Genomic DNA, 24,061 nt, shown 5'->3' with positions numbered 1-24,061 from the left:
TTCTCATGCCATTGTCGATTTAGGCAACAGTTGAATTCTGTCCTTATGTGACACATAAGGACATTGATCTGATGGTTAGGACATAGGAAAGGTGTCCATTACAGATTATGCTTCATAGCTCAAGTTCTTAGAATTACTTTTTGGTTTTGTTTGTGCTTGTTGTACCTGAAGTTTGTAGATGTGTGTAGACATGTTACCTTCTCTTACTGCAGATGAGTAATAAAAACAATTTTTCTTAGCTGAATGTATTTATTTTTAACTGAGCAGTATCTCAAGCTGAGCTTTCACAACTTCTAGATGAGTGAGCTTGCACTGTTCACCTCCATCATTCTTTTTGTGAAGAAGTCATTTCCGATATTTCGTGCTTCAGTGGAGTGGTTGGGGAGTGGGTGTTGGTTAAAGCAACAAGGTCAAATCCAGGTATGTGAAAAAGATACTTTGTTACAAGGAGAATGAGCATACTTTTGCTGGGAAAGCAGCATTTGGAAACTACTTGGAAAGGAATATATATGTGCATTACTGTTTTGATTCTATGAAGGGGATTCTGACAGTAAATTCGGTAGTGTAAAAGCATTGGTGGCTCAAGTTATAGCACATACAGTAATGTCAGAACTACAGAGAAATGCTCCTTGTGTAACAAAAACGGTCTTTCATGAAACTTGGCTGGTGTCAAACCTAGTAGTTTGTGCTTAGCTGAACTGTTACGCTGTGTGCTTTTCAGACTCTTAATTTGGAGACATGAAAGACAGTGTCTGTGGTTGTTCTTGCTGGTGTGCTCCAGTAGTTAGCACTCTGCCTGAAAGATGTGAATTTGAGATAGCAGAAAACAGGCATGATGAAAACTAAAGTTTACAAGAATCCAAAGAGGTTTTGCCTGGTACTGATTTTGTTTCTGTGAGTTTGTTTGTATGAGCCAGAGATAGTAAGTACTTCTGCTGTCCTGCTTTTGGTGAATCAAAGATTGGAATTTTAAGTAGCTTTTAAAGTAAATCATGTGTTATAGTTCTTAAACTATTTCATGGGATCTTTTCTGTTATCTTACATGTTTATTGATATTTAAGAAGGCTGAATTATAGGAAAGTACAAAATTTTACAGTTGAACACTAAAACTTGTTTTCTGCTGGTTGCAGATTAATTTAGGGATTATGTGCTGTCCTGGTTTCAGCTGAGATGGAGTTAATTTTCTTCTCAGTAGGTGGTGCTTGCTGTGTTTTGGATTTGGTGTGATAACAATGTTGATAAAACACAGATGTTTTTAGTTATTGCTAAGTAATGTTTATATTAAATCAAGGGCTTTTCAATTTCTCAGGCCCTGCCAGCCGGAGGGCTGAAGGGGCACAAGAAATTGGAAGGCGACACAGCCGGGACAGCTGACCTGAACCAGCCAAAGGGATATTCCATATGGTATGACATCATGCTGAATATATATAAGCTGGGGCAAGAAGAAGGAAGGGGGAACATTTGGCATTACGGCATTTGTCTTCCCAAGTAACAGTTATGTGTGATGGAGCCCTGCTTTCTTGGAGATGGCTGAGCACCTGCCTGCTGATGGGAAATGGTGAATTAATTCCTTGCTTTGCTTTGCCTGCATGTGCGACTTTTGCTTCCTCTATTAAACTGCCTTTATCTCAGCCCACAAGATTTTTTACTTTTATCCTTCCGATCCTCTCCCCCATGCCACTGTGGGGGGAGTGAGCAAGTGGTTGCGTGCTGCTTAGTTGCCAGCCAGGGTTAAACCGCAACAAGTTAACAACAGGAGTTCATACTGAATTTATTGTCAAAATGACCTTTCTGTCTGTCTTAGGATTGTTGCTTTCCATAATACAACCTTAACCTGTGTGTTTGATTTCTTTGATTTTTACATGGGCATCTCCTTATTTGAGACTGACTTAACCATACCAATCTCTTAAAGGGAGTGTAATTTTTCTTATTCTGATGTGTGTTCCACTGATTCTTATGGGTGAACATTTCATTGGCGTTATGTTCATTCTGAGAGTATTGATTAAAAATTGCATTGAACAGAAAGAAGCCTTGGAGAAATTCTGTTAGAAACAATTGCTGTCTTCCACTGATAACTGCTTTTCCTCTTGGTTACTCAGCTAACTCTTAACATACTATATGTTTTATCAGATATCTCTTAGAAGCTAGATCAGCATAGCATGTAAAAAAAGGGCTTGTCAAGTCTGAAGAGTTTGTCTTTACAGTTCCTTCCATGAAGAGAGGTTTTTAATATTCTCAGATCATAATTTTTTGTTCCAACTGTGTCAACTCTGCTGCAATTATTTCTTAATTAAATACCATTTTTGTGGCTTTTTATTTTGGTGGGGTTTTTTGTCTTGTGTTTTGCTTTTTTCCTGAGATTGTTGTGATGTTAACCAGTTCACAGTAACTGAGGTCTTGCAGTTGCTTGTTGCTTGTTGTGATGGTAGCACTGGGCTGTTCTAGCAATTCTTTTGCTAAAGTTTCAGATTCTACTTGAAAGACTAAGAAAATCCCAGTATTTTTATAATGCAAATGGAAAATGCTGACAAGAAGTGTGTACTGGGAGTCAGCTTGCAAGTCTGGGGGATTTGCTAATTTTGTTGCTGTTTATTGGGGAGATTTTCCAGCCTCTGTTAGCAGTTCTCAATTAAGTCAACTAAGGGAAGAGATGGTATATTGTCCTCTTGTATCCTTGAGTAATATTCTTAGGATCTTGCATACTGCTATAAAATCCTCTGAAGTTTTAAATGCCCAGTGATTTTAAGTTGTTGCTTCTGTGGGCCTGGAGTTTAAAACTCTTAGCCACCAGTTTCTTTGATTTAATTTTTAATGTATTCCTGGCTAAGGCTAATAAATATTTATGATGTTGCATAGAACAAAAAAAAAAAGAGTATATACCTCGACTTTGTTCAAAAAATATATATTTTTAAAAAAAAATTCTGTCCCATTTTGGTAATAGAACTGTATGGTGGCTACTGACTTGCAGAAACTGTCTGGAAGCTGGTTCCATTGTACAAACAAAGTTCATATGGAAGGCCCCTCTTCCATAGTCTTGGTATGAGTCTAGTATGAGTGTTGTAAATCAGTTCCTCCTTACACCTCCCCCATTCTCTCCCCATGGTCAAACTTTTTTCCCTGTATTCAGTATTATCAAGGAAAGAGATTTAGTCCATATGCCCCCACGCACTGTGTAGACTGTTGCCGTTTCAGCTAGGTCTGGGCAGTTTTAGCCAGAGGTAGTAGAGCGCATCTCCCTGGCATTAGGAAACTGCTTCTGAGCTTGTCAACCAAGTTTAATTAAAAATCCCTTAATTCTTGTAAAATTAATCCCTGTACAGAATGAAGTTAACTCTTGGTGACTGGTCACAAGTGGTGCTCCTCAGGGCTCAGTCCTGGGGCCAGTCCTGTTTAATGTCTTCGTCAGTGATCTGGATGGGGGGACTGAGTGCACCCTCAGTAAGTTTGCAGGTGACACCAGGCTGGGGGGAGTGTTGCTGTCCTTAGGGCGGGCAGGCTCTGCAGAGGGAGCTGGGCAGGCTGGAGCGACGGGCCGAGGCCATTCCTGTGAGGTTCAACAGGGCTCAGTGCCGGGTCCTGCCCTTGGGTCACAGCAGCCCCACACAGCGCTACAGGCTGGGGCAGAGCGGCTGGAAAGGGCCTGGTGGGAAAGGGCCTGGGGGTGCTGGTCCACAGCCGGCTGGGCATGAGCCAGCAGTGTGCCCAGGTGGCCAAGGCGGCCAGCAGCACCCTGGCTGGTACCAGACACAGTGTGGCCAGCAGGACCAGGGCAGCGATGGTCCCCCTGTCCTGGGCACTGGTGAGGCCGCACCTCGAACGCTGTGTTCAGGTTTGGGCCCCTCACTGCAAGAGGGCCATGGAGGTGCTGGAGCGTGGCCAGAGAAGGGCAACGGAGCTGTGCAAGGGTCAAGAGAACAAGGCTTATGAGCAGTGGCTGAGGGAACTGAAGCTGTTTAGTCTGGAGAAGAGGAGGCTCAGGGGGGACCTTAGTGCTCTCTGCAACTACCTGACAGGATGCTGTAGACAGGGGGGTGTCAGTCTCTTCTCCCAGGTAAGAAGTGTCTGGACAAGAGGGAATGGCCTCCACTTGGGCCAGGGGGAAGTTCAGATTGGGTCTTTGGAACAGTTTCTTCATTGAAAGGGTGGTCAAGCATTGGAACAGGCTGCCCAGGGAGGTGGTGGAATCACTATCCTTGGAGGTGTTTAGAAAACACATAGATGTGGGGCTTAGGGACATGGTTTAGAGGTGGACTTGGAAGTCCTGGGTCAGTGGCTGGACTTGATGATCCTAAAGGTCTTTTGCAACCTAAACAATTCCATGATTATACGGTAATTTTCATGTGAACACAGTGAAGGATGTGTTTTACTTCCTGTTGGTTTGAGAAATTTTGATCTCTTAGTGGAGCCTTTATGTAGAATCCAGCCACTGACTTCCAAATGGGCTGCGGTGCTTCCCACAGACAGGTGTAGGCAGAAAGTGTGCAGGGTGGCATGGCTGTTGATAGAGGCTGTGTTTGCTGTCTATCACCTTCACCTAGCATTCATTTTTTGAGGGGAAGGATGGTATGGGGCTGAATTACAGAAGACAAAAATAATTACATGTACTCATATTTGAACAGAAATTTGGATAAAAGTATCAGGATAAAAACGTCTCGGTGTATGTGTACTTGATAGATATGTAACTGTCTTCATAGATCCCCGTGCTTTGCAATATCTTAGTATGTGGGCTTTCCAGGGAAGGGAGTTACTGTTAAATTTATGGTTCTTCAAATCTTTTTTTTTTTTTTTAAACTGTGCTCTATTTAGTACCTGCAAAACAAAGTTGTGGCTAGGCAGGTGTAAATGTGGTATAGCAACAGTATTTAATTTTGGTTAAAATGTGTGGTCTCGTTTGTCTGTTGATTCAATGTGCAGCCTTACTAATCTTATGTTGATACTTCTGAGATAAGGCTGCGCTTCCCCCCAGCCTGCCCAATCCAGTATGGACTTCAAATCATGGCTAGTGTTTCTAGATACTATTTGACTTAGTTTTCTGAAGTTATGTTGTTATCAGTGGGGAGAATCTAGATCGTTAATAAATTGGTAATAATCAAGGCAAGCAGTTGTTCCACTTTCCACCACTGTATTACAGCAGTATAGTCACTGATGAACATGCTATAGTAGTTTAAAGGTCTCACTTGCATGTTGTTTTTCATGAGGCTTTGCAGGTGAATTGTGGTTGGCTGTGAGTGGTTTCCGCTTTTATTGCTAAAGAAACTGTGGTCAGTTTTTCTGCAGTAATACAGTGCCCATTTATGTCGCTGTCTGACTTTCTTGGATTTGCAATACATGAATTGTCTCCAAGTTGTGTAAACTTAATTCTTTTCACACCTGCTCACATCTTGAAAATGATGCATCGTAAAGATGTGAAACACTATAGTGATCTACCAGAAAAAATGAAGATGATCTAATTCAAGAAAACAGTAATTTGGAGACATTTTTACTTTGTCAAATCTTGTACCATTTTTTTCCTTAAATTTGCGGAAAAGTCTGAATCAGTTTGTCATGCCATCTAATGGAAGTTTTACTTACATTTGTGTGAAATTCTTGGATGGATGTTCTCTGGAACTGCAGCATTAGCCAGCATTGTATACTAAGAGACTGTTGTTTAAGTGATACTTTTGGTACCGATGTTAATGTTAATATATTTCTTTTGAGTAGAATGCCTGGAAAAAAAAGCTGTGTTACCCTTTTTGTGGATTTAATTGCAGTTTGTATTTTCTGAAGATTTCTGATGAAACAAGGACATCCTGGAGCAGGACCTCTGGGACTTGCTGCAGGATGGACCAGAGTCAGGTGAAGGAAATGAATGAAGGACTGTTAAAACCTCAGTCTCTGTCAAGTCTCCCCAGCCATGTAAATAAAGGAAATTGTATTCCTATGCTAATACTGCTGAAGTGTAGAGGTCACAAATATGGCTGATATAGTTGCACATGACTTTAGGCTTGAAAGAGTTTTTGTACGGCCTATCATCAGTTATTTATTTAAATTAAGTAACCTGCTTTTCTGTAGACTGAAATGAACAAGCGCCTCTAGAAATTTATGACATTTCAGCTGTAGCAGCTGGAAGTTGCAGTGTTGGGTTGAGCAGTTTAGGATGGGAACTTTACTAGGCTTTAACCAAATGTGCAAGAATGTGTCTATCTATGTTTTTGGGCTGCTTCTGAACTGTGAAGAATGGATAAACTTTATCAATGACTTGATCATTTTTTTTATTGATATAACACATTATGCATACCTATACACATTTGTATATTATATACAGCTTGAAGTCTTCAGGGTGCTCTCTGTATTTTGTGTAACACTTCACTTTTTTTTTTTCCCTCTTCCCCCCCCCCCCCCTTCTTGAACAGTCTTGATTTGGAAGTAAATTTTAACAGACTGCTGGGGAAAAGTGAATATGTTCTGAGTATTTCTGAAACCTTTCATATTTCGGTATGGATGTGGTGAATCCCAGAACTTCATCTAGGAGGAGCTGTTCTGAGTACTTCAATTCAGTCTCTTCCCTTACATTTTAGGATTATAGAACTTTTTTTGCTGTAATAGGCATGGAATGGAGTAGAGGATGACTGCTTCTCTTTTAGTGCCTTCAACTTTCTTCTATATATAGGGAATCTGTGAGTGTGTAGAGCCAACCACAAACTTGTGTGAGACAGTTAAGGACACGAAAACAAGCTTATCAAGTTGATTGCCTTCTAATACATACCCATTTTGCATGTGGTGGGAATGGTAAAGCATGGAGAACTTCAGAAAAACTGCTTTTTTTTAGCCTGGAAGAAGTCACCTTCAGCAATGTTTTTAGCTCTATTGACAGTCTCTTCAGAGGCTGTGATTATTCCCAAGAATACTAAGTTTATAGTTAATCTTCTAATGTTTAGACGTGTTTCACCAGTGTGAATAGCAGGGAGCAAAATTCAGTAGCAGCCAGGCAGAGGTGGCCCTTACCTAAACAGGCTGTGAGTTACCTCTCCCTTTCTTCTTGTATGTAGCTGCTGCTCTTGGGTTTGAAAGAGGTTCATGTCACAGATATTTTTACAGCTTTATTGTTACTGTTCTTTGTAAGTTCCTGACAGTTAAACGTACTGTGACTTTTGCTTGTCAAGTTTGTTCTCTTAGGAAAAATGGAGGTGTGCTCAAAAAGCTGTCAGTGTGTTTTGTTTGTTTGTTTTTCTGAATATCTCCTCTTGTCTCTAGAAGTGGCTCCAGGAGGCAAACAGTTTTCAGAGAAGCACTCTTCTAGAAGACTGATGATTTCTGTCAGTGTCTGGGGGAGACATGAGTAACAAGGTTTCTGTCCAGGGTGTTTGTTCCTGTTGGTTTCTGTTCAGCTTTTCAAAACTCAGTTCAGCTCTACTGAGATCAGGCTTCATTTTATTGGCCTCTGAAGTTGATTACTGTGTTCTTCATGGTAGGTCTTGTTCTGCCCCCTATAGTATCGTCAGCCAGCAAATTTAGCTTGAAAGAGAGCATTTGGGCAGTCTGTTAATAACATTTATTTAAATATATTCATGTTACTCCTTGGTAGTGGCAGCTGGAGGCAATAAAGAACATGCAATTGCAGTGGTTTAAAACTGACATAATAGTATATTCTATCTGTGAAGGATGAAGTTTGTCCTTTTGCAATAGTTAGGTTTTTTTCTTCAGAATAAATTTTTTTCCTCAGTTAAAAATACAAGTAAAGTAATGTTTTCTGGAGGGTGGATCACGGTCCCATAGTGTACTGCTGAATTTTTCTTGTCCCAGAGAAACAGTATCTAATGCATCATTATAATGCTTGATATTTATCAGCTGCATTTTCTGGTGAGTTTGCTGAGAAATGCAAAATGAATGAAGCGAAGGTCTGTCTTCTGAAGTGTTGCTTGAATGTTAGCTTCAATCTCGTGTTATCATGCTTGAGGTAATTACCACCAAAACACTAATCCTCCACCTTACTGCCAGTGAGTCTAACAATATTCCAAGTGTGTGGGTTGTCTTAGCTGAGTGGACAGTCTTGAAGTAAGCTGCAGTTGGTGTTTTGAGAAGGCACTTAAAGTTGTTTCTTCTGTTAGTGTTGGTTTTGGTTTGAAAACTTCTTTTTGGAAGCTTTGATGCAAGCGCTGTAGTGCTTGTATTGGTGGTTACATACCTTGAGGATGCTCTGTGAGATTTGTATTATCCTTTGCACACCAAGTCAGTGTTATTCCTGGGATATGTTACAATTTGGAACAATTTGTTCCATCATGCTTCCAGTTTTTATGATGGAAAGAGTAGCCATAAATGGGAAACAACTAAGTCCTTGAACAGAAACTAAGGTAGCAGTCTTTGGCTTGGAAAATGGATGATCTGGATAATAAACCAAAGATTTTTTCAGTGTCTTAAGTGTCAAGGAAAGAGCAAGTGTGAATAGATTCTTCACTGTGTTTCAGTTGAAAAGCTAGAGAATGTTAAACAAAGGTAGTAGGAGCCAGGTTCAAGTAGAAATTATTATTTGCACAAAATGGCTGGCAGACTTGTGAAATTCCTTGCTGAGGTCATTACCTCTTAAATAAGAAGTGTACATGGGATCACAGGGAGACTGGACCCGTACTTGCAACAGAGATCTACTGAAAATCACTAGATGGACAAACCACTTTAAGGCCTGGAATCCCCTGAGTTGCCATAAGGCTGCAAAGTGTGGGGTGAAGGGAAAGATGCAGGAGGGAGGGCTGTTTGCCCTGTTGCCTCTGCTATGCACTTCTACAGACCAGTTTTGGAAACTGGATAGAAAAAAAGATGATCCTTGAATTGAACCACTCTTATGTCTGTGTATCTCTAATTTGAAATTTGAACCTAGGTTTGAATCTAGGTGGAAAGATATATCTTCCAGATGTTGACCAAACTGGTCACATAACTCCTGCTAATGCATGAGCTGGCTGTATATGCATGTCATCTATAATGCATCCTGGACCTAGTATATATACTCTAGCCAACCTGCATATCAGCTATACACTTAAAACACTTCATTTTTTATTTTTTTTAATGTGTAGATACACTGGTCAGCTAGTCCATCCTGGATGCATCAGATGGGCTGCACGAACTCCTGAGGTATAAGTCTGCATTGCTCTCTGTGATTTACATGGTGGAATTTTTGGAGTCTGAAAAGGAAGAGGTCTTTGGTTTAAGTTAGCTGTAGTCAGATGTACTGGGCCTACAGGAAATGTGTGTGTCTGGGTAATGCTTTGCACTGAAAGCGTAACAATAAGCCAGTAGACTGTGAATGTTCTGATTATTACTGTACTATATTATTACTGTATAATATTACTACTACCACATTATTCTGTATTATAATATAATGTGTTATCTATACTAATATGCTATTATATATTTTATTATTATATAATACTATTAATTTATTACTGTAAGTTGCAGAATTAAGTGCTATCTGGTAATGATAACACTCTGCTGTGTTACAGAGTTTCAAATCACATGCACATTTGATTCAGTTTTCTTTTCTTTTGCAGGAAAATTTTGAAGATGCTTTTGAAAACATCCCTGTGTAAGTAGAGTTGTTTAAAATGTGTATGCTTTTATTAAAACTACTTATACAGCAATGAAATACCATATGCACACCATTCCAGGGAAGCATAATTTTATATGCGCTGACTACATTTGCATTTTCCAGCACATTTAAGATCCCCAGGAGCTGGGAAATGGAAGTGTAATTAGGTTGATACATGTGATGAAGTATTTGTCAACAAATGTGAAAGTTGTAAAGGATTAAAAATAGCATATTTAGTAACTTCTGGTCACATAGTGATAGCTCTGAACATCCTGCATGGTAAAAAAAAAAAAAAAAAAAAAAAGACAGCACAGCATTAGAGGAAAAGCTTTCTAAAACAGTTCTAGACCCAAGAGCAGTAGCTTTAGACTGAATTTAATTGCCAAAATATCCATGGCCTTGGCAAATTATACATTACAGGTTTGATAGACCCTGTATTTGTATCTTACCTAGAGTAGTAAGGTCTGTTCTCCATGTAAAACTTTAGTTGAAAAATTAAACTTAGCACTTCCTGAGGCTCAGAAGGAAGGAAATGAGAAGTTTTCAACATGAGTATATCAGATTCTTATGTTGATTACTTTTTCTTTCTTTGACTCTAGCATGTATGATCTCTGCTGTATGATCAGTTAACTTCTCTTTCTGGCACTTGTTTCTCTCAGGACAGGGAAGAAAGTGACTCTAATATTTACTTTATGAGAATATTTATCCAACACTCACTCCTGTGAGGGTGGTGTTTTGTTGTTTTTATTGATAGCTGAGCTGGGCATGAACGTTTATTATTGGCATGCAGAGATTTGAGTTGTTCTTCCTGAATCTCTCTTCTGTGCTCATAGCTGTCATATAGAGACTTTTTATAGTGTAGAAGTTAGACTGGTGGTAGTTTATTCTGCCTGGTATTGCTTCTGTCTGTAATAATCATTATACAGAAGAGTAAATGCAGGATGATGGAGAGAATATTAGTGGGACAGAAATAGTGTAGTTTACTTGTCTCTAGCTGAACGTCTCTAACTGTGGTTGACGTCCTCGCCCGCTGGCCAAAAATGCAATGCATGTGCTGTTACATTGTTGCCTGATTCTGGTATATGCATATTCTAAAACTAACTTCCGTTTGTTCGGGTTTGACAGCCTTTAGTTCAGCCTGTTTCAGTAACATAGGACCACCCACAGTTCTTGTTCAGATGGTCCTACACAAGCCGAAGAGATAGTACGACATGAGTAACTACATTGGCTAAGCTCTTGCTCATCCTTGCAGATGTCCTCACGACCTGCTTACCTCTCCTGTCACCCAGCTGTACCTGTGCCCTCCTTGCTCCTGGATGGGCAACAGATGGCTTGATTTTTCAGCAGGCCAACAAAACAGAATATTCAGTATTACACTGTAGCCTTTCCCTCAGTGGGTATCCTTCAGGTATTTTTGCACTCTCTAAATATTAATTTTAATTGTTTTTTGAGACCACTGTGTCTGTACCAAATCTGGCTGATTGAAACTGGCCAATAGGTTAAAATATTAAGAGTGTGATTGGACAGTGGACATAATTATGTATGTTGTTTCCTTTGAAAATGAGGTTCATAGAGAGGCAGTTCTGTTTGTGTATTTGAGCAGTAAGAGCAGGATAATCTCAGCTGGAATACTTGATGCTGATAACTTGCTCTATGTTTAGACAATTAGCAGCTCTGCAGTTACAGAAATTATTTAGAAATGTGTGTATTCTTTTGTATCTGTGCAGGATTCTTCACTTGATTAGACTCTATTCTTTTGAAGGTACAGCTGTTTTTAAAAAGTATGGAAGGAACTGAACCTGCCTCACCCCCCTTGGGTCTTTTTGTGGAAGTCTTATCTTCCTTCAAACTCTTTTGAGTGTAGTTTTCGAATGACAGTGGTAGTTTGCCTGAGGGAAAGCCTTTCCCAAATCTAGTGCCACGTGGTTAATTCTAGACAGGGAAAGGTCAGGAATAATGGTAGCTTTTCTGTTAATAACAGAGTAGTATAGTAGTCATATTATTCAATGGTGACATTGAAACAAACAATGATCTTGAACATTATCAACAGCAAAATCAAAAAGTTTCTTTTAAAATTCTCCAATGTATCAATGTTTCAATCTCTTTTATTTTGGATAAGAAAGTCGCATCATTACAGCTCTGTGATGATATACATAGCATAGGTTTGAGTGGCTTATTGCAGTTTGCTTATACCCAATTGAATTTAATTAAAATGGACCTTTTTATAGAGAATTGTGTCTACAAAGACTGTTGATGTTTACTTATGAGATCATAGCTGGTTCAGATTTTGTCAGATAACTTGTTGGTTTAGAGAATTTGGAAAGAATGTGTGGGAACCATGTCTTGATAGTATTTCGTACATCATTCTAATTCTTCATGTAAAACATGTATAGAGTAACACTGCTCTGTGTATTGCTCCAGTAAATGCTAGCAAATGGGTTTGCTAATCTAGCTTGGCTTTAACTGGCTTTGTTCCTTAAATATTATCACTTAACTGTAGATACCAGGTTGTGCAGGTTAGATGTTAAAAGGGTAACTAGTTACCTTAATAGGGTAAAATCGTGCCCTAAATCTCTAGTGCTGGCTGTTGTATATGAGGACAGGTCCAGGAGGAAATAAGTCTTTGCTCCGATTGTCTAAATGGATTAGATTCTTTATCTAGACTCTTGTGATCATCTACTCATGGTGGAAACTGTAGGTATACACATCAGCTTTGAAACAATTTTTGTAATAAGCCTAAAATACTTGCTTTGTAGAAATGTGGAAAGACCATTAAATGGAGTTCCACCTGTAAATGAAGTTCTTTACTCACTGGCTCTAAAGCCAAAGAAAGGTAGATTAGTCTGCCATTTTGCTTAAAGCAAGCAGTAGTATTTCACCCACTATCCTCTCTGTCAGGGAGTTACTAAGTTTTTGAAGTGTGGGCTTGGTAGTAACTTTTGATACAGCATCTTCAACCTTACAGAGAGGATAGGTGGGATATATGTGAAAACAGATTTGCCATTACATGGTTGTGTTAGCTGAGAATTGGTTTCGGATTGGCGTATTGTGTTGTAAAAGGAACCAAATAACTGGAGACAAATGGTTTGTTCTGTTTTGGAAATTCAGGTGTCTGCCAGGAGGTTTTGTGATGATCAGCTACTTTTTACCAGATACTTCCCTATGTTTCCACTGGAGTGTCTGCTTGCTTTACATTTAAAAGGAAATCTGTTTCACAAAGTAACCTAATGCTGTTAACTGCCAAGCATCTACAGGTTCAAAGACATACATGGATGGAACAGATTTATGTGTGTATTGTTCTTTTATTTAATTTTTGCTAAAAATGCTTCATCCATACCTGAATTCTAATGTGGAAAAACTATGAACTTTAACTTCAGTTTTACTGAACAAGCTAATTCTCAACTTCTATGACTTTTTTCCTGTGTATTTTTGCTACCTTAATTTCCTCCCAAATTATTCAGAAATTCTTTTTGTGGAATGCAGGGATCCAGGTTTTCTGTTGCCAAAGAATGATTTTTGTAAGTTATATCTTCTTTGGTTTTACAAGAAGATTAAAAGAGGTTTGAGTTCTCAAAAAATTTTTAATCGCCACAACTTACTGACCTTGTCACTGCTGTTTTGATTTCTCTGTATTTTATCCTCTGAAGTTCTTAATTTGTTAGGAACTTGTATGAAATTTGGATTTCCTCCCACCTCATTTGACTTACTGTTCTTTAAAATATCATCTTTAGGTGACATGAATAAGTTACCAAGTTGTTATGCTTTTCCATGGTACTGTTTGTCACACGGTCTTTGTCTTTGAGATAAAGGCAAGATGGTGTTTTCAATTACTGCCCCATTATCAGAGGCTTGTGTAAATGAATAGCAACATTTAGAGTAACTGTATTATGTACCAATCATACAGTAGCTGCCTGGACATGTTTATAGCAAATGTTTCTTAGTTGTCTTTGGGAAGAAACATAGTAGTCTGCTTGACTGCTGCAGGCGGTTCATGTGCAGAGGAAGTCTTCCTATTGTGCTCTCTGTATAGAAATTTCTGACACCAGATCCTGAGTTATAGCATCAGTGGAAACAGAGTGAGATGTCATTTAAACACATAAAAAAAATGAATTAGTGAAAAGGTGGAAGCTAGAATTCTGTAGAAAAAGCAAACAGGTGATTTTTGATGAATAATGGAATTCTTGAGATTTTCCATCTTTATGAATTTCAAAAGAAAGAGACATATTTCATTGCTATATTATCATTACTCTTTTGCATTTCCTTTCCCTACCCATAGCTGGATACGGTTAATCCTTGATCCTACCAAAGCAGCTCTGTGTGGTATTACTAGGGTGACAGATTAAGGGCCCGAAGTGTTTAAGAAAGTTAGAGCAGGTTATCCTTGTAATCTCAGAAGTGTAGTTAAGATTTCAGTTTTACCTGCACACGTGTGTGTTTTGCTGGTGAATGAAATTGAACAGCTGAGGAAATGGTCCTAAATTCAAATTTGAATTTGGAGAGAAAAGAAGTGCTTGTCTCCATAAGTTTGAACTCAAATTCTGACATTGTCTTAAGATGGTGAGAAACAGTTGTGACAGTTTAAATGATCATAATTTTATTTTCTTATGTTTGGTCCTCAAGGTCAAAGGAAAAAATCCAGTAAAGATGATTTTTGTATCCAGTAAATAGTATTTTCATACCTACGTAAATACAATGCAGTAACTACATAAATATGGCACAGTCGCTACTTTATATTGCTAGTCTTAAGATTTGGAACTGCAGTAGTGAGACAACAGCCTAATCTCACTAATCCTTCTCTACTCCAAATTGTTCCTGGATTATAAATTGTTTGAATTTAAGGGGTTTTAAGTGGGCAATAATTATGTCAGTCCTAAACTCTTCCATATTTATTGCAACTACACTGTTTGCCTCTGGTGTAAGATTTCTGTGTGTGTTTGTATTTGAGTAGAAGCCTTCAGGCCACATTGTGCATATTTCTATATTGGTATCTTCTGTTGACTTTGAAATGTGCAATTCTACCTGTGTCCATAGCTGCTTAGAAAGCAAGGAGGGCAAAAAACAGGAGAGGGGGGAGGGAAAGAAATAAACCAAAACCCAACCCAAACCCAAACAGAAGATCTTGGGGGCATTCTACACAAAACTACCTGAAACACTGCATCTCTTCCACATAGGCATACATGCAAGCTGTTAGTGAAAGGCTAGTGCACAGAAAGGTGCCACAGCCTGGTTTTCTGTGATCCAGTGTTCACCAAAACAAGTTTGTCTTAATTGAGTTCAAGTATTTGGGTTGCTGCTTGTGGCTTGCTTTTTCATAAAAAATAAACTAACGCTGTGGCTGTAAACTCCCATAATAATAATATTTTTGGGGCGGGGATTCCTGGGGACTGCTGGAGCCTGTCAATTATCATTGTGGAATTTCGATGTTGTGCTGGAATACATAATCTGCTGATCATATCTGTTTTCTTCATGTTTCTTTCAGGAAATTAATGTTTATCCTGTGCTTTAACGTATGACTGCAAATAGTGTTACACAGTCTTTAACTTGAGAACTGCCTTTTCTGAGTGACTTCAGAGACTTTGAAAGGGATGTAGACTCTTAATGTTTTGGATTGGTGGTACAACCTTAAAGTCATTAGTGCTTTAGTTAAGAAAAAGATGAGCGCTAACTCATAGATTAAAAAACCAAAAACTTGTAGGTTATGACTTGCTCAGATACTGTGAAGGAAGGTTGTTTTTTGGGAGAAAGGATTGAAAACCAAGTTTGCCACATTCTTTATTTTAAACTACCAAATGAACAAAAACCTCTCTGGTCTTTAATAATGTTGTGTTTGAGTAGTTGTTTTCTTTTTGTCCCACCCCACCACCCTGTCCCCAGTGGTTGAAAACTGTCTGAGAGCATTTTGGGAAACAATATGAGTGGAAGGTGGCCTGAGTGTGTATCAGTGGGTTTTTCTTTAAGACAATCTAGGGAAAATCTGTCGGCAAACACCAATACACATTCAAAAGAAAGCTTGCTTTTGTCAGTTTACTGGAAATGTGCTCCTGACACTTTCTCAGTTTTTACTGGGGAATACTTTCTGAGGCCTCAGTTGTGGACTATCTGCAATTTATGCTGAGTCAATTACAGAACATTGTATGTTTTGTGTGTGAACTGGGTCAACTTTTATGTGACTGCTCAACCTTGATTAAAACATGGTTTACCTTTCATTGCAAAAGAGATGAGAGAGATCCTGACCCTCTGACTCTCTCCCTGGCCAAAATTTTGTTAATAAGTGACAATACACATAAGCACTGCTTCCACGTCGCATGGTGGAGAATACTGGTATCTGAACTCCTTGGTCTTTACCACTGTCAGGGGGGGAGGTAGGAACATCCTGATTTTAAAGTTGCTGTTGTCCCTAAGTTGCCACTATCCATCTCACCTCTGTCCTGCAAACCCTGTCTTACCTGATCACAGCCCTTGGTTTCCCTGGGTGTTTTAGAAAGCACTGTGCAACTCTTTCCTAGTATGTTGCTTGCATTTTTCAAAAATAAATCATTTAAATGGCTTAGTTTGAAGTATTGCTGCTTTTATAGCTTAACACCCATCTGTAATGAGCAAATGCAAATGTGTAATTTCCTGCATTGTGTTTTAAAGGATTTTTTTAAAGTAAATCTCAGTTCATGACAATAAACATAGCTAGGGGTAGGTACTGTTAGCCCAGGTGGTACAGCTTTAAAGAATACTTTTTGAAGGTAATGGTGGAGGATATAGTTTAATTTTCTGCAGCTTAGCTACCATGTGCTGAGCTTTCCCACATCTCATCTGAAGAGATTAGACCAAGGGGATGAAACTATCTCTGTTGCAGCTGTTTTGCTTCTGACTCCATTTTTCCTACTGCTGCTGATACTCATGAACCTGTTTGTTAGCTGCCTTTGTGCTATTGATTTATTTTGGTCATGGGAGTCTAGCTAAAACCTTGGATTTCTGGGGAAAAAATGTCAAAGGGTTAATAAAAAAAAATGTTGAATTGAGTAGTGTCAGATAATGAAAATCAAATATGAGCTAGTTTTTTCAGTGCAGCTTGCTACCAACTCTTGTATGTTTGATCTATTTTTACTGCAGTTGCATTGGTATGCTTTTCTGACTTAATGGTAGCATTTACTTTTTTTTTTTTTTTTGATATTCAGGAAATGCTGAGGTAACTCCCTTTTAAATATAAATTACTTTGCATTCCTCATGTCTCCATTTTCTCCTTGCAGTTAGGAGTGATGGATTAGAATTAGGCTGCAGCACAGATTGGGAAAATCTCCCAGCATCCTCTTCCTGCAGAGGCATCAGCTTCCAGCATTGACTGTAGCTGCTGCCACTCTAACTGACATTTCTTTTGAATTCGGCTATGGAGAGTGCCTGTGATGCCAGCTGCTGGCTTGCGAACTTTTATCCTTTTATCCTTTTTGCTTGATCACTCATTAATGAAACCTCATGGATATTGAGAAATAAAAACAGAATCAGTTTTCTCTTTATGCTTTTCTACTGTGGGTTTTTTTTTTTTTTTTGTGTGTGTGTATGTGCGGTAGAAAAGAACAGAGTGAAAGCAGCAGCAGTTATACTTGCATAAGGACTGTATTTACATACCTGAAGTTAACTGAATTAATCCTGTAAGTATATGATCTCTGCCTACTAGTCCCTGAAATCATGAATGTGGTAGATTTATGGGGTTTTATCTGTGAAAATTTACTTTGGCAGGTATGTTGAACACTTAAATGACAAAAAAAAAATAATTTTAGATTGACTTCCTTGAAGAGGAGGAGAAAGCTGTATATTCACAATGGATTTATGAAATAATTGTTTTTTTCCCTGCACTTTGCAGTGGTGAACAATGCTTGCAGAGAGCAGAAGCTTCTGTGCTGATGTCAGTGCTTTATCAGCTCGGATGCTGTAGGTTGTAGAATACTGCAAGGTGTGTATTTTGGGATGCCATTCTTTAAAATGTGGTTATTTAAGGACAGTGTTGGACTTGTAGTTATTTTCTCCATTTAGTATGTCTTCTACTCCTGGTAGCTGTGCCGATTTAACCATTTGCGGTTATATAATTTTTTAAACTTAAATAATTCATTTTATGGATGCAGTTCTGTGCTCTCTAAGTACTAAATATTAAGTATAATACAGTGTGCTTTTAGAGATTTTTGTAATTTAAGGTCTCCAACATCAAGTATAAGTTCACAGTGTAATAAATTCCAGTAATTGGGTTTGAAGTTTAGGAAGTGTCTTACTAGGATCACACTGTCCTAATTGTCTCTTTGGATCAGAGCCAATATTTGTTTGACGCAGTGTTAGTCCCATAAACATCTGGCCTGATCTGGTGTCCTACTTGATGCATGATTTAGTTCTTGTTTTTTCCATAGCAAGATAAGTGGAATTTTTTATTCATTTTGTGTAAAACTGTCAGTAAGCTGTCATTACTATTTATATGTGCTAGCTCTTTCAGGAGGAGTTCTTTCAACCTATTTTCTTGTCAGCATTTCTTATTTAGACCTACTTTCTAAGGGAAATGTTGAACAGATTATTTTTTTTTTCGTGAGGCTCTTTATCGCTGCATATTGTATATTAAGTTTGGGCAGAATTGTTCTCTGACATATTCAGGTGCTCATTTTTTTACACAGTATTGCCTGTCTTGACCTTACCTATATTATTTGATATAAACTATCAGTCTGATAAGAGGTACTCAAACTTGGTAAACTCAGTTTACTTGAAGAGATCTAATGTTAAAACATAAAGTCTAGAAATACTGTTGAACCACTGAGTTCTATTAATAAACCTGAGACGGGGCTGTGCATTTCCATTAGTATCCAGCAGAACAGTGTAAAGCAGACTTTTCTTCTACCTGCAAACCAACATTGACACTGCTTTGTTTTTTCTTGCCCCTCTGTCAAACTGTGGTCACTTCTAAATACCTGTGATCTGATTGTTTTGCTGACTGTTTTTAGGATTACACGTGTCTTGCAATGCTGTGCCAAATTGAAGTAGCTTGATACGCCTGAATAGGATTATTTCACAATCATTTTAATGATCAGATAACTGTACTTGCATATTCACATCGGTAAATAGTAACACAGGTACTTGTCATGCATTTTGGTCCCACAATATGGCTGATTCATTATGGAAAATTTGTATCTTGCTTCCTGTGCATGTGCAATGCAGTTTGCTGTTGAACTTAAAGAACTTGGTGTCAGATGAAGCTGCTGCTGTTTCTTTTTTCCATGAGGCTGTGAAAACATCTGACTTGCAATAAATTGATTATTGGCTTACTGAATCTGATTGTCAGTCCAAAACTGAAACATTCATGAATGCTCGTGTTTCTTTCCTTTAAACAAAACAAAAATGGCTAGAAATGTAGCCTGTGTTTTTGTGTTTTTTTCAGAGGGCCTGGTTAGCCAGTACAGTGAGTTACTTTTGATGTTATTTCCTGTGGCACTTGGAACCTCAAACATTATTAACTTTGCCCTGGTTTTCCTCCACTGTGTCTATTCGGTTGCTTTGTGGCATCTGTAGAGAGCTCTGACCTCACATAATCAGCGAGGATACAGCAATCAGTATTTTCTTTTGGTGCTCAGATATTGCATTGGTAATAAATATATAGGTAAGCAAATGCCACTTGTTCAATAAGAAAGACCATCAGGAAAAGTTCCTTTCATCACCTCTGCCTACCCCTTCAGTCATGGACACAGAGTAAATGGAAGCAAAACCTTTTGATTACTTTCTTGTATTCCATTACTAGATTCTCATGAAGCAGCTCTGGACTGCTTTCTAAGTAGAAGACAGATAGTTCTGTGCATGCCCCTGAAGTCTGGGATCACAAGTAAGACTCGCATGCAGAATGCAAAGCAAAGAAACATTATCAATCTCCTGACAGGTGGTGGTCTGACATTTAAAGTTTAAGGTCAGATGAGACTTATTGGAAGGAATTTTTATTTGTATATAAAGGGGTTTTTGTGTGTTTGAGGGTGTTTTAATGCATTTCATTCATGAGACAGTATTACAAATACTTCTACAGCTGTGAGCAGTAATAAAAAACAAGACAAAGTTGTCTCCTGTATCTAAATATATATCTGTGAAGTTTATAAAAGCTAAAATTAGAGCTTCATTTCCTAAAAAGGAAGAGAGGGCAAACACCCCTCCTAAAATGCCAGCAGCTTGTCCCCCTTCCCCCAGCCCTCAAAGCTCTGTTCCTCACAGATCAGAAGCTATTGGTCTTCTGTCTCCTTGTCATTAGGTTATATGTGTTTGTTAATGTTTAATGATTGATCAATTAAAATACTTTCCTTGTGAAATTCCAGTAGTCTATGAAAAGCTGTCAGTTTGAACCTTTTTTGGCAATGCTGAGGTAGAGATAAAAACTGGAAAGTTATCAGCTCATTTTCATGCATGTAATTTTAATAATTGTTGGTTTTCAACAGCAGCAACTGCCTTTTTTCCCCTCCACTCACTCAGCTACCTCTTCCCTTCTTGTGTCCATTTTTCTGAGAGCTCCTACTCCTTTTCTACACTTTTCCGCTCTGTATCAGCATTTCTGCCACAGCTGTAAGATGAGGGACAAGAAAGAACTCAATTACCCCCCAAACCCCCAAAGAAAACCCACTGCCATGAAAAGCAACAATAAACAAAACCCCCAAAAACAATGAAACAGAAGACCCAACACTATTAAAATAAAAGGAAAATGCCCTAGTGGTGCAATTACTTGATCATGCAAAGGATAGTATAGGCAGATCCCTTGGTATTGCAACAATAATCCAGGAATACACTGATACAGATTTACAGGTAACTGACTAAATGGTGCTATCTCAGAGTCAGGTAATGTTGACAAGGAAGGTGCAGCCTCACTGAACTGAATTGCCTTGGAGCCTGGTGTTTCCATCCTGTGCAGCTATCAGTTCTGTGGGCGGATAGGTGTCTCCCAGTTCAAGTAAAAGCTAGTACCCAGGAAGGGCTTGGGGTAGGACCAAAGCAGTTTGCCTGCCTCAGCTGTAGAATGTGATTTTATATACAGCATGCAAGAAAGTCCAAAGGGAGAGGAAAAAGATGAAAATGTGTGTTACCCTAGCAGTTTTGCCAAAATACCAGTCAGTGTAAACTACTATAGTTTAAACTGAATGGCTATTTTAAGGGGGTGTGTAGCTGTTGTGTGGTTTGGAGTGTTTTTTTTTATTATGTATGTTCTTAAAAAACCTGCTTGTTGTTGAATGGGTCAAAATATAGTAAGCTTGTAGAGTAATTTCTGCCTGTTAGCAAATTTGGCTAGCACAGCACTGGATAGTTTTGCTGCCAGTTGGATTTCCTTAAATGAGTGTTTAGCACACAGACTACATACAGCATGTGTTGGTGAAGTTCTGAAACAGCGAAGACACTACGCCTTCAAAGGAATAAAGTCTGTCTTGCATCAGCATGAATTTTTTTTCAGTGCTTCCCAAAGCTGGTATTTCCAAGAGTATGTAAACCACGCAATTTTATTTATCTGAAATTCATGCTTCTTATAAAAAGGGATGTGTGCATAATGAATGCATAATTTGCTGTGGAGGTAAACTATGACTAATAGGTTTACCATATGGGTAAAAAGTCAGCATTTGCTATGCTGATCAGCTGTAGTTTGTACGCTTTCTATATTAATGATGATGGACTAGGATAGGAAGTAATTTATCTAAGTTGGAAATAATTTCAAACTTCTAACTGTACGGCTTAAGATTTTTTTCTGTTGTGTGATTATAAGTGTTGTTGAAGTCTTGGTTTTAGATTAAATGGCAAAAAGAGTTCGCAAAAAGTTTTCTGTTCATGGTAGAAAAAACTGTTGGTCACATGGTCTTATATCTTTCCCTGATTATCTTTAAACTAGTGCATTGGGTTAATAATCAGTTTTGTTCATAAACTGGAAGTGATTGGCAATTTAAAAATACCATGATCCCAGCCCTTTAATGTAAAGGATTTAACACGCTTGTTAGCTGCAAGAAACGTGTAAATATGAGAAAGGTTACTCAGTTCGGTTCCACCTTTCTGAATTGCTTTCCAGGTGGAAGGAATACATAGCATTCATACAGACAGAAGAAGAAAATCCAGCCTCATGGAGGATTGCCTGGTGCCCCTTGCTTTTTTAGAGCCTGAGTTCTGTACCTGGCCAGCAAGATACTGAAAGATGTGTGCCAGCACTAGCATAGTTTGGGATTGAGGAGTGTGTGCCATTACTTACTTGGGTCAGTAGTCCTCAGAGAAAATGATACATGCTCTGCTTTCATGAGGGTTCGTTAGATTCAAACTTGATACAGAGTTTTTTCCTGAAAGTGGGGCATCTCTGCTTATATTTGTTTTAAAGCAAAACCAAACCTAACAGAAGTCCCTGACTTATGAGTTTTAGAAGTAGTCCCTTGTAATAGGAAGAAAATCTAACATAACTAGAAAGCCACTCTCTTTACTTTTATGAATGTTTCCTAATGTTCACTGGAGGTAAGTCTGTGGATCTTAGTACCAAGCTGTCAGCCATCCTTCGCTGAACTCTCCTGAACATAAAATGTAGACCTAACAGAACATGTCAGTAGGATTTAGCAATAAGCTTATTTCATGTTAGCCTTCGCTTCACGTCACACCACTGGTGGTGATGAGTATTTGTAATGTGGAGTGGTGCCACCTGCTGCTCTGTGGTTGGTTGGTAGTACTCCTAAAAAGTCTCAGTGTTTATTTGATGAGATTTCTACTTGTCCTGCAACTTGGTGCCTGTGCAAAGGATTGATAAAAGTGACAGCAAATAACGCTGTCCCTTAGCAAGTGATCCAAACCAGATTTTGGTGCATGACGAAGTGGAAAAGTGAAGTATTAATGCTGGCTCATATATGAGTTGAGGGATAAGATGAAAAAGACTTCTTCTCAAATGGCTAACTCTAATGGTGAGGAGTACTGTGCTTTCAAAATATGAAGAAAATTATTTGCAGAGGTATTTCCAGATAGCAGAACCAATAGCTGAATTTTCTGTAGGCTGGCTTAGATATGATGGATACACATGGATGTATGTTACTGTTAATGTGAAAGTAATTCCTATTGGAAATTACAAATCTTTGCAGTTGCTAGCTGTGCAAATAGAAAGAAGGCCAAATACAGTCCTATAATAGATTTTTCAAGGACATAACCATTTCGCAGAGGTAGCAGGCCACTATCTGTTTAACATTAAATAGGTACTAAGGATTGTAGTTCAGTGATGTTTCCTTAAACACACAAGGTAGTGGTGTTCCTTACATGTTACCATGGACAGGGACACTAGTTGCGTTTTCTGCTTGACGCTTACTGGAAGAATCTGACAGTGTGCAAAGGCAAGCAGTTGAATCACAAGAGGAATATCGGTGAAGGATAAAATAATTGAAGAAAACAATGATTCTGGGCTTTTCATTGTTATTTTATGGGTCTAGGCAGAAGGAAAGTGTCTCTGTCATAGTAAAGGATGACTGTCCTTTCCCTTCACAAAGACTGACAAGAAAGAAGTAGTAGTAGACTACTATGGGACTTCCTATACTTGAATAGAAAATGACTGGCAGGGATTAAGAGCTAAGAACCTGTTCACTACCAGTTTCCTTGTTCTTAAAGGATGATGCTTGAATATTGCAGAATTAAGAATGGAAGTATCCTTGTTCTAGTGACACACTGCTAATCTGAGGCTTAGTTCAAAGTTAAAAACACAGCAAGAAGGATGCCAGGGACAGAAAGTCTTCATGCTGCAGTGACACAAAGCATCTGGGTCATTTGAGTTTAACAAGTGATTGGTGGTGTGTTGGTGGCATTTTTAAAATGTTTTGGATCTCTGCTAAATAGTAAGACCAGCCAAGAGGACATCAAGTATGGCACGTAAAGCCATGCAAGACGTGAACATGAAGTGATGATTTAATGGTATCTCTGTGAGCTGTAAACTGTGACCTTTGATACTGTAGTCTGAGTACAACTTTTGATCTTGGCTGGGAGAAGGTCTTCCAGGGAGACAGTGGGTTCCAGCTCTCGCAGGACTCTGTTGAAGGCTTGAGTTTATTTCCCATGAAAGTGTTTTTTTAGATATAATGCATCTTGTTTTCTTCATCCTTATCATCAACATAGCATCCTCTTTGTATAGCCCCACTTTTCAGAAGACCTTGCATTCACTCCATTTGTTTGTCAGATGTGCATCTTAATGTGGGTATCTTAAAAACTAAACTTTTATTGCTAGTTTTGCATTTCTGTGGGTTTTTTCTCCTGTAAGTTTTGCTTTGCTCTCACTAATAACTGCAGATAATTTCTAACTGTAGCCCAGTGAGACTGCTGGTAGTAAGTACAGTAGCTGTACAAAACCAAGTAGCAGGCAATTAAATGTTGTTTATCAGATGAGGCTGATTATTTTGGCTGTGTTGTAAAAGAGAAACAAATGGTTTTAGAAGTTCAAAACCTAAATTCTGTAGTCCCTATTTATGCAAAGTGCTGCTTGCACGTTTAGGTCTACCTAATGTTAATAAAGCAATGTGG

General features: G+C 38.6%; 1 protein-coding gene across 9 annotated transcripts in view; it reads left to right on the top strand.

Moving 5' to 3' along the window:
* TTC39B (tetratricopeptide repeat domain 39B) overlaps nt 1-24,061 on the top strand; it is a 75,181-nt gene that overhangs the window by 17,564 nt on the left and 33,556 nt on the right. For 7 of the 9 annotated variants that reach the window (XM_055698617.1, XM_027807871.2, XM_027807866.2 and 4 more), the window contains one exon: nt 9,519-9,553. In XM_055698617.1, coding sequence (XP_055554592.1) covers nt 9,519-9,553 — 35 coding nt within the window. Of the gene's footprint in view, nt 1-9,044; nt 9,103-9,518; nt 9,554-17,176; nt 17,197-24,061 lie in introns of those variants that run through there. The other 2 variants (XM_027807872.2, XM_014281385.3) reach the window with 2 other exon arrangements.

The sequence above is a fragment of the Falco cherrug genome, chromosome Z, assembly GCF_023634085.1.
Source record: "Falco cherrug isolate bFalChe1 chromosome Z, bFalChe1.pri, whole genome shotgun sequence".
Taxonomy (NCBI): domain Eukaryota; kingdom Metazoa; phylum Chordata; class Aves; order Falconiformes; family Falconidae; genus Falco; species Falco cherrug.
Note: the sequence above shows the minus strand (reverse complement) of the source record. Positions and strands in the feature narration are given on the sequence as shown.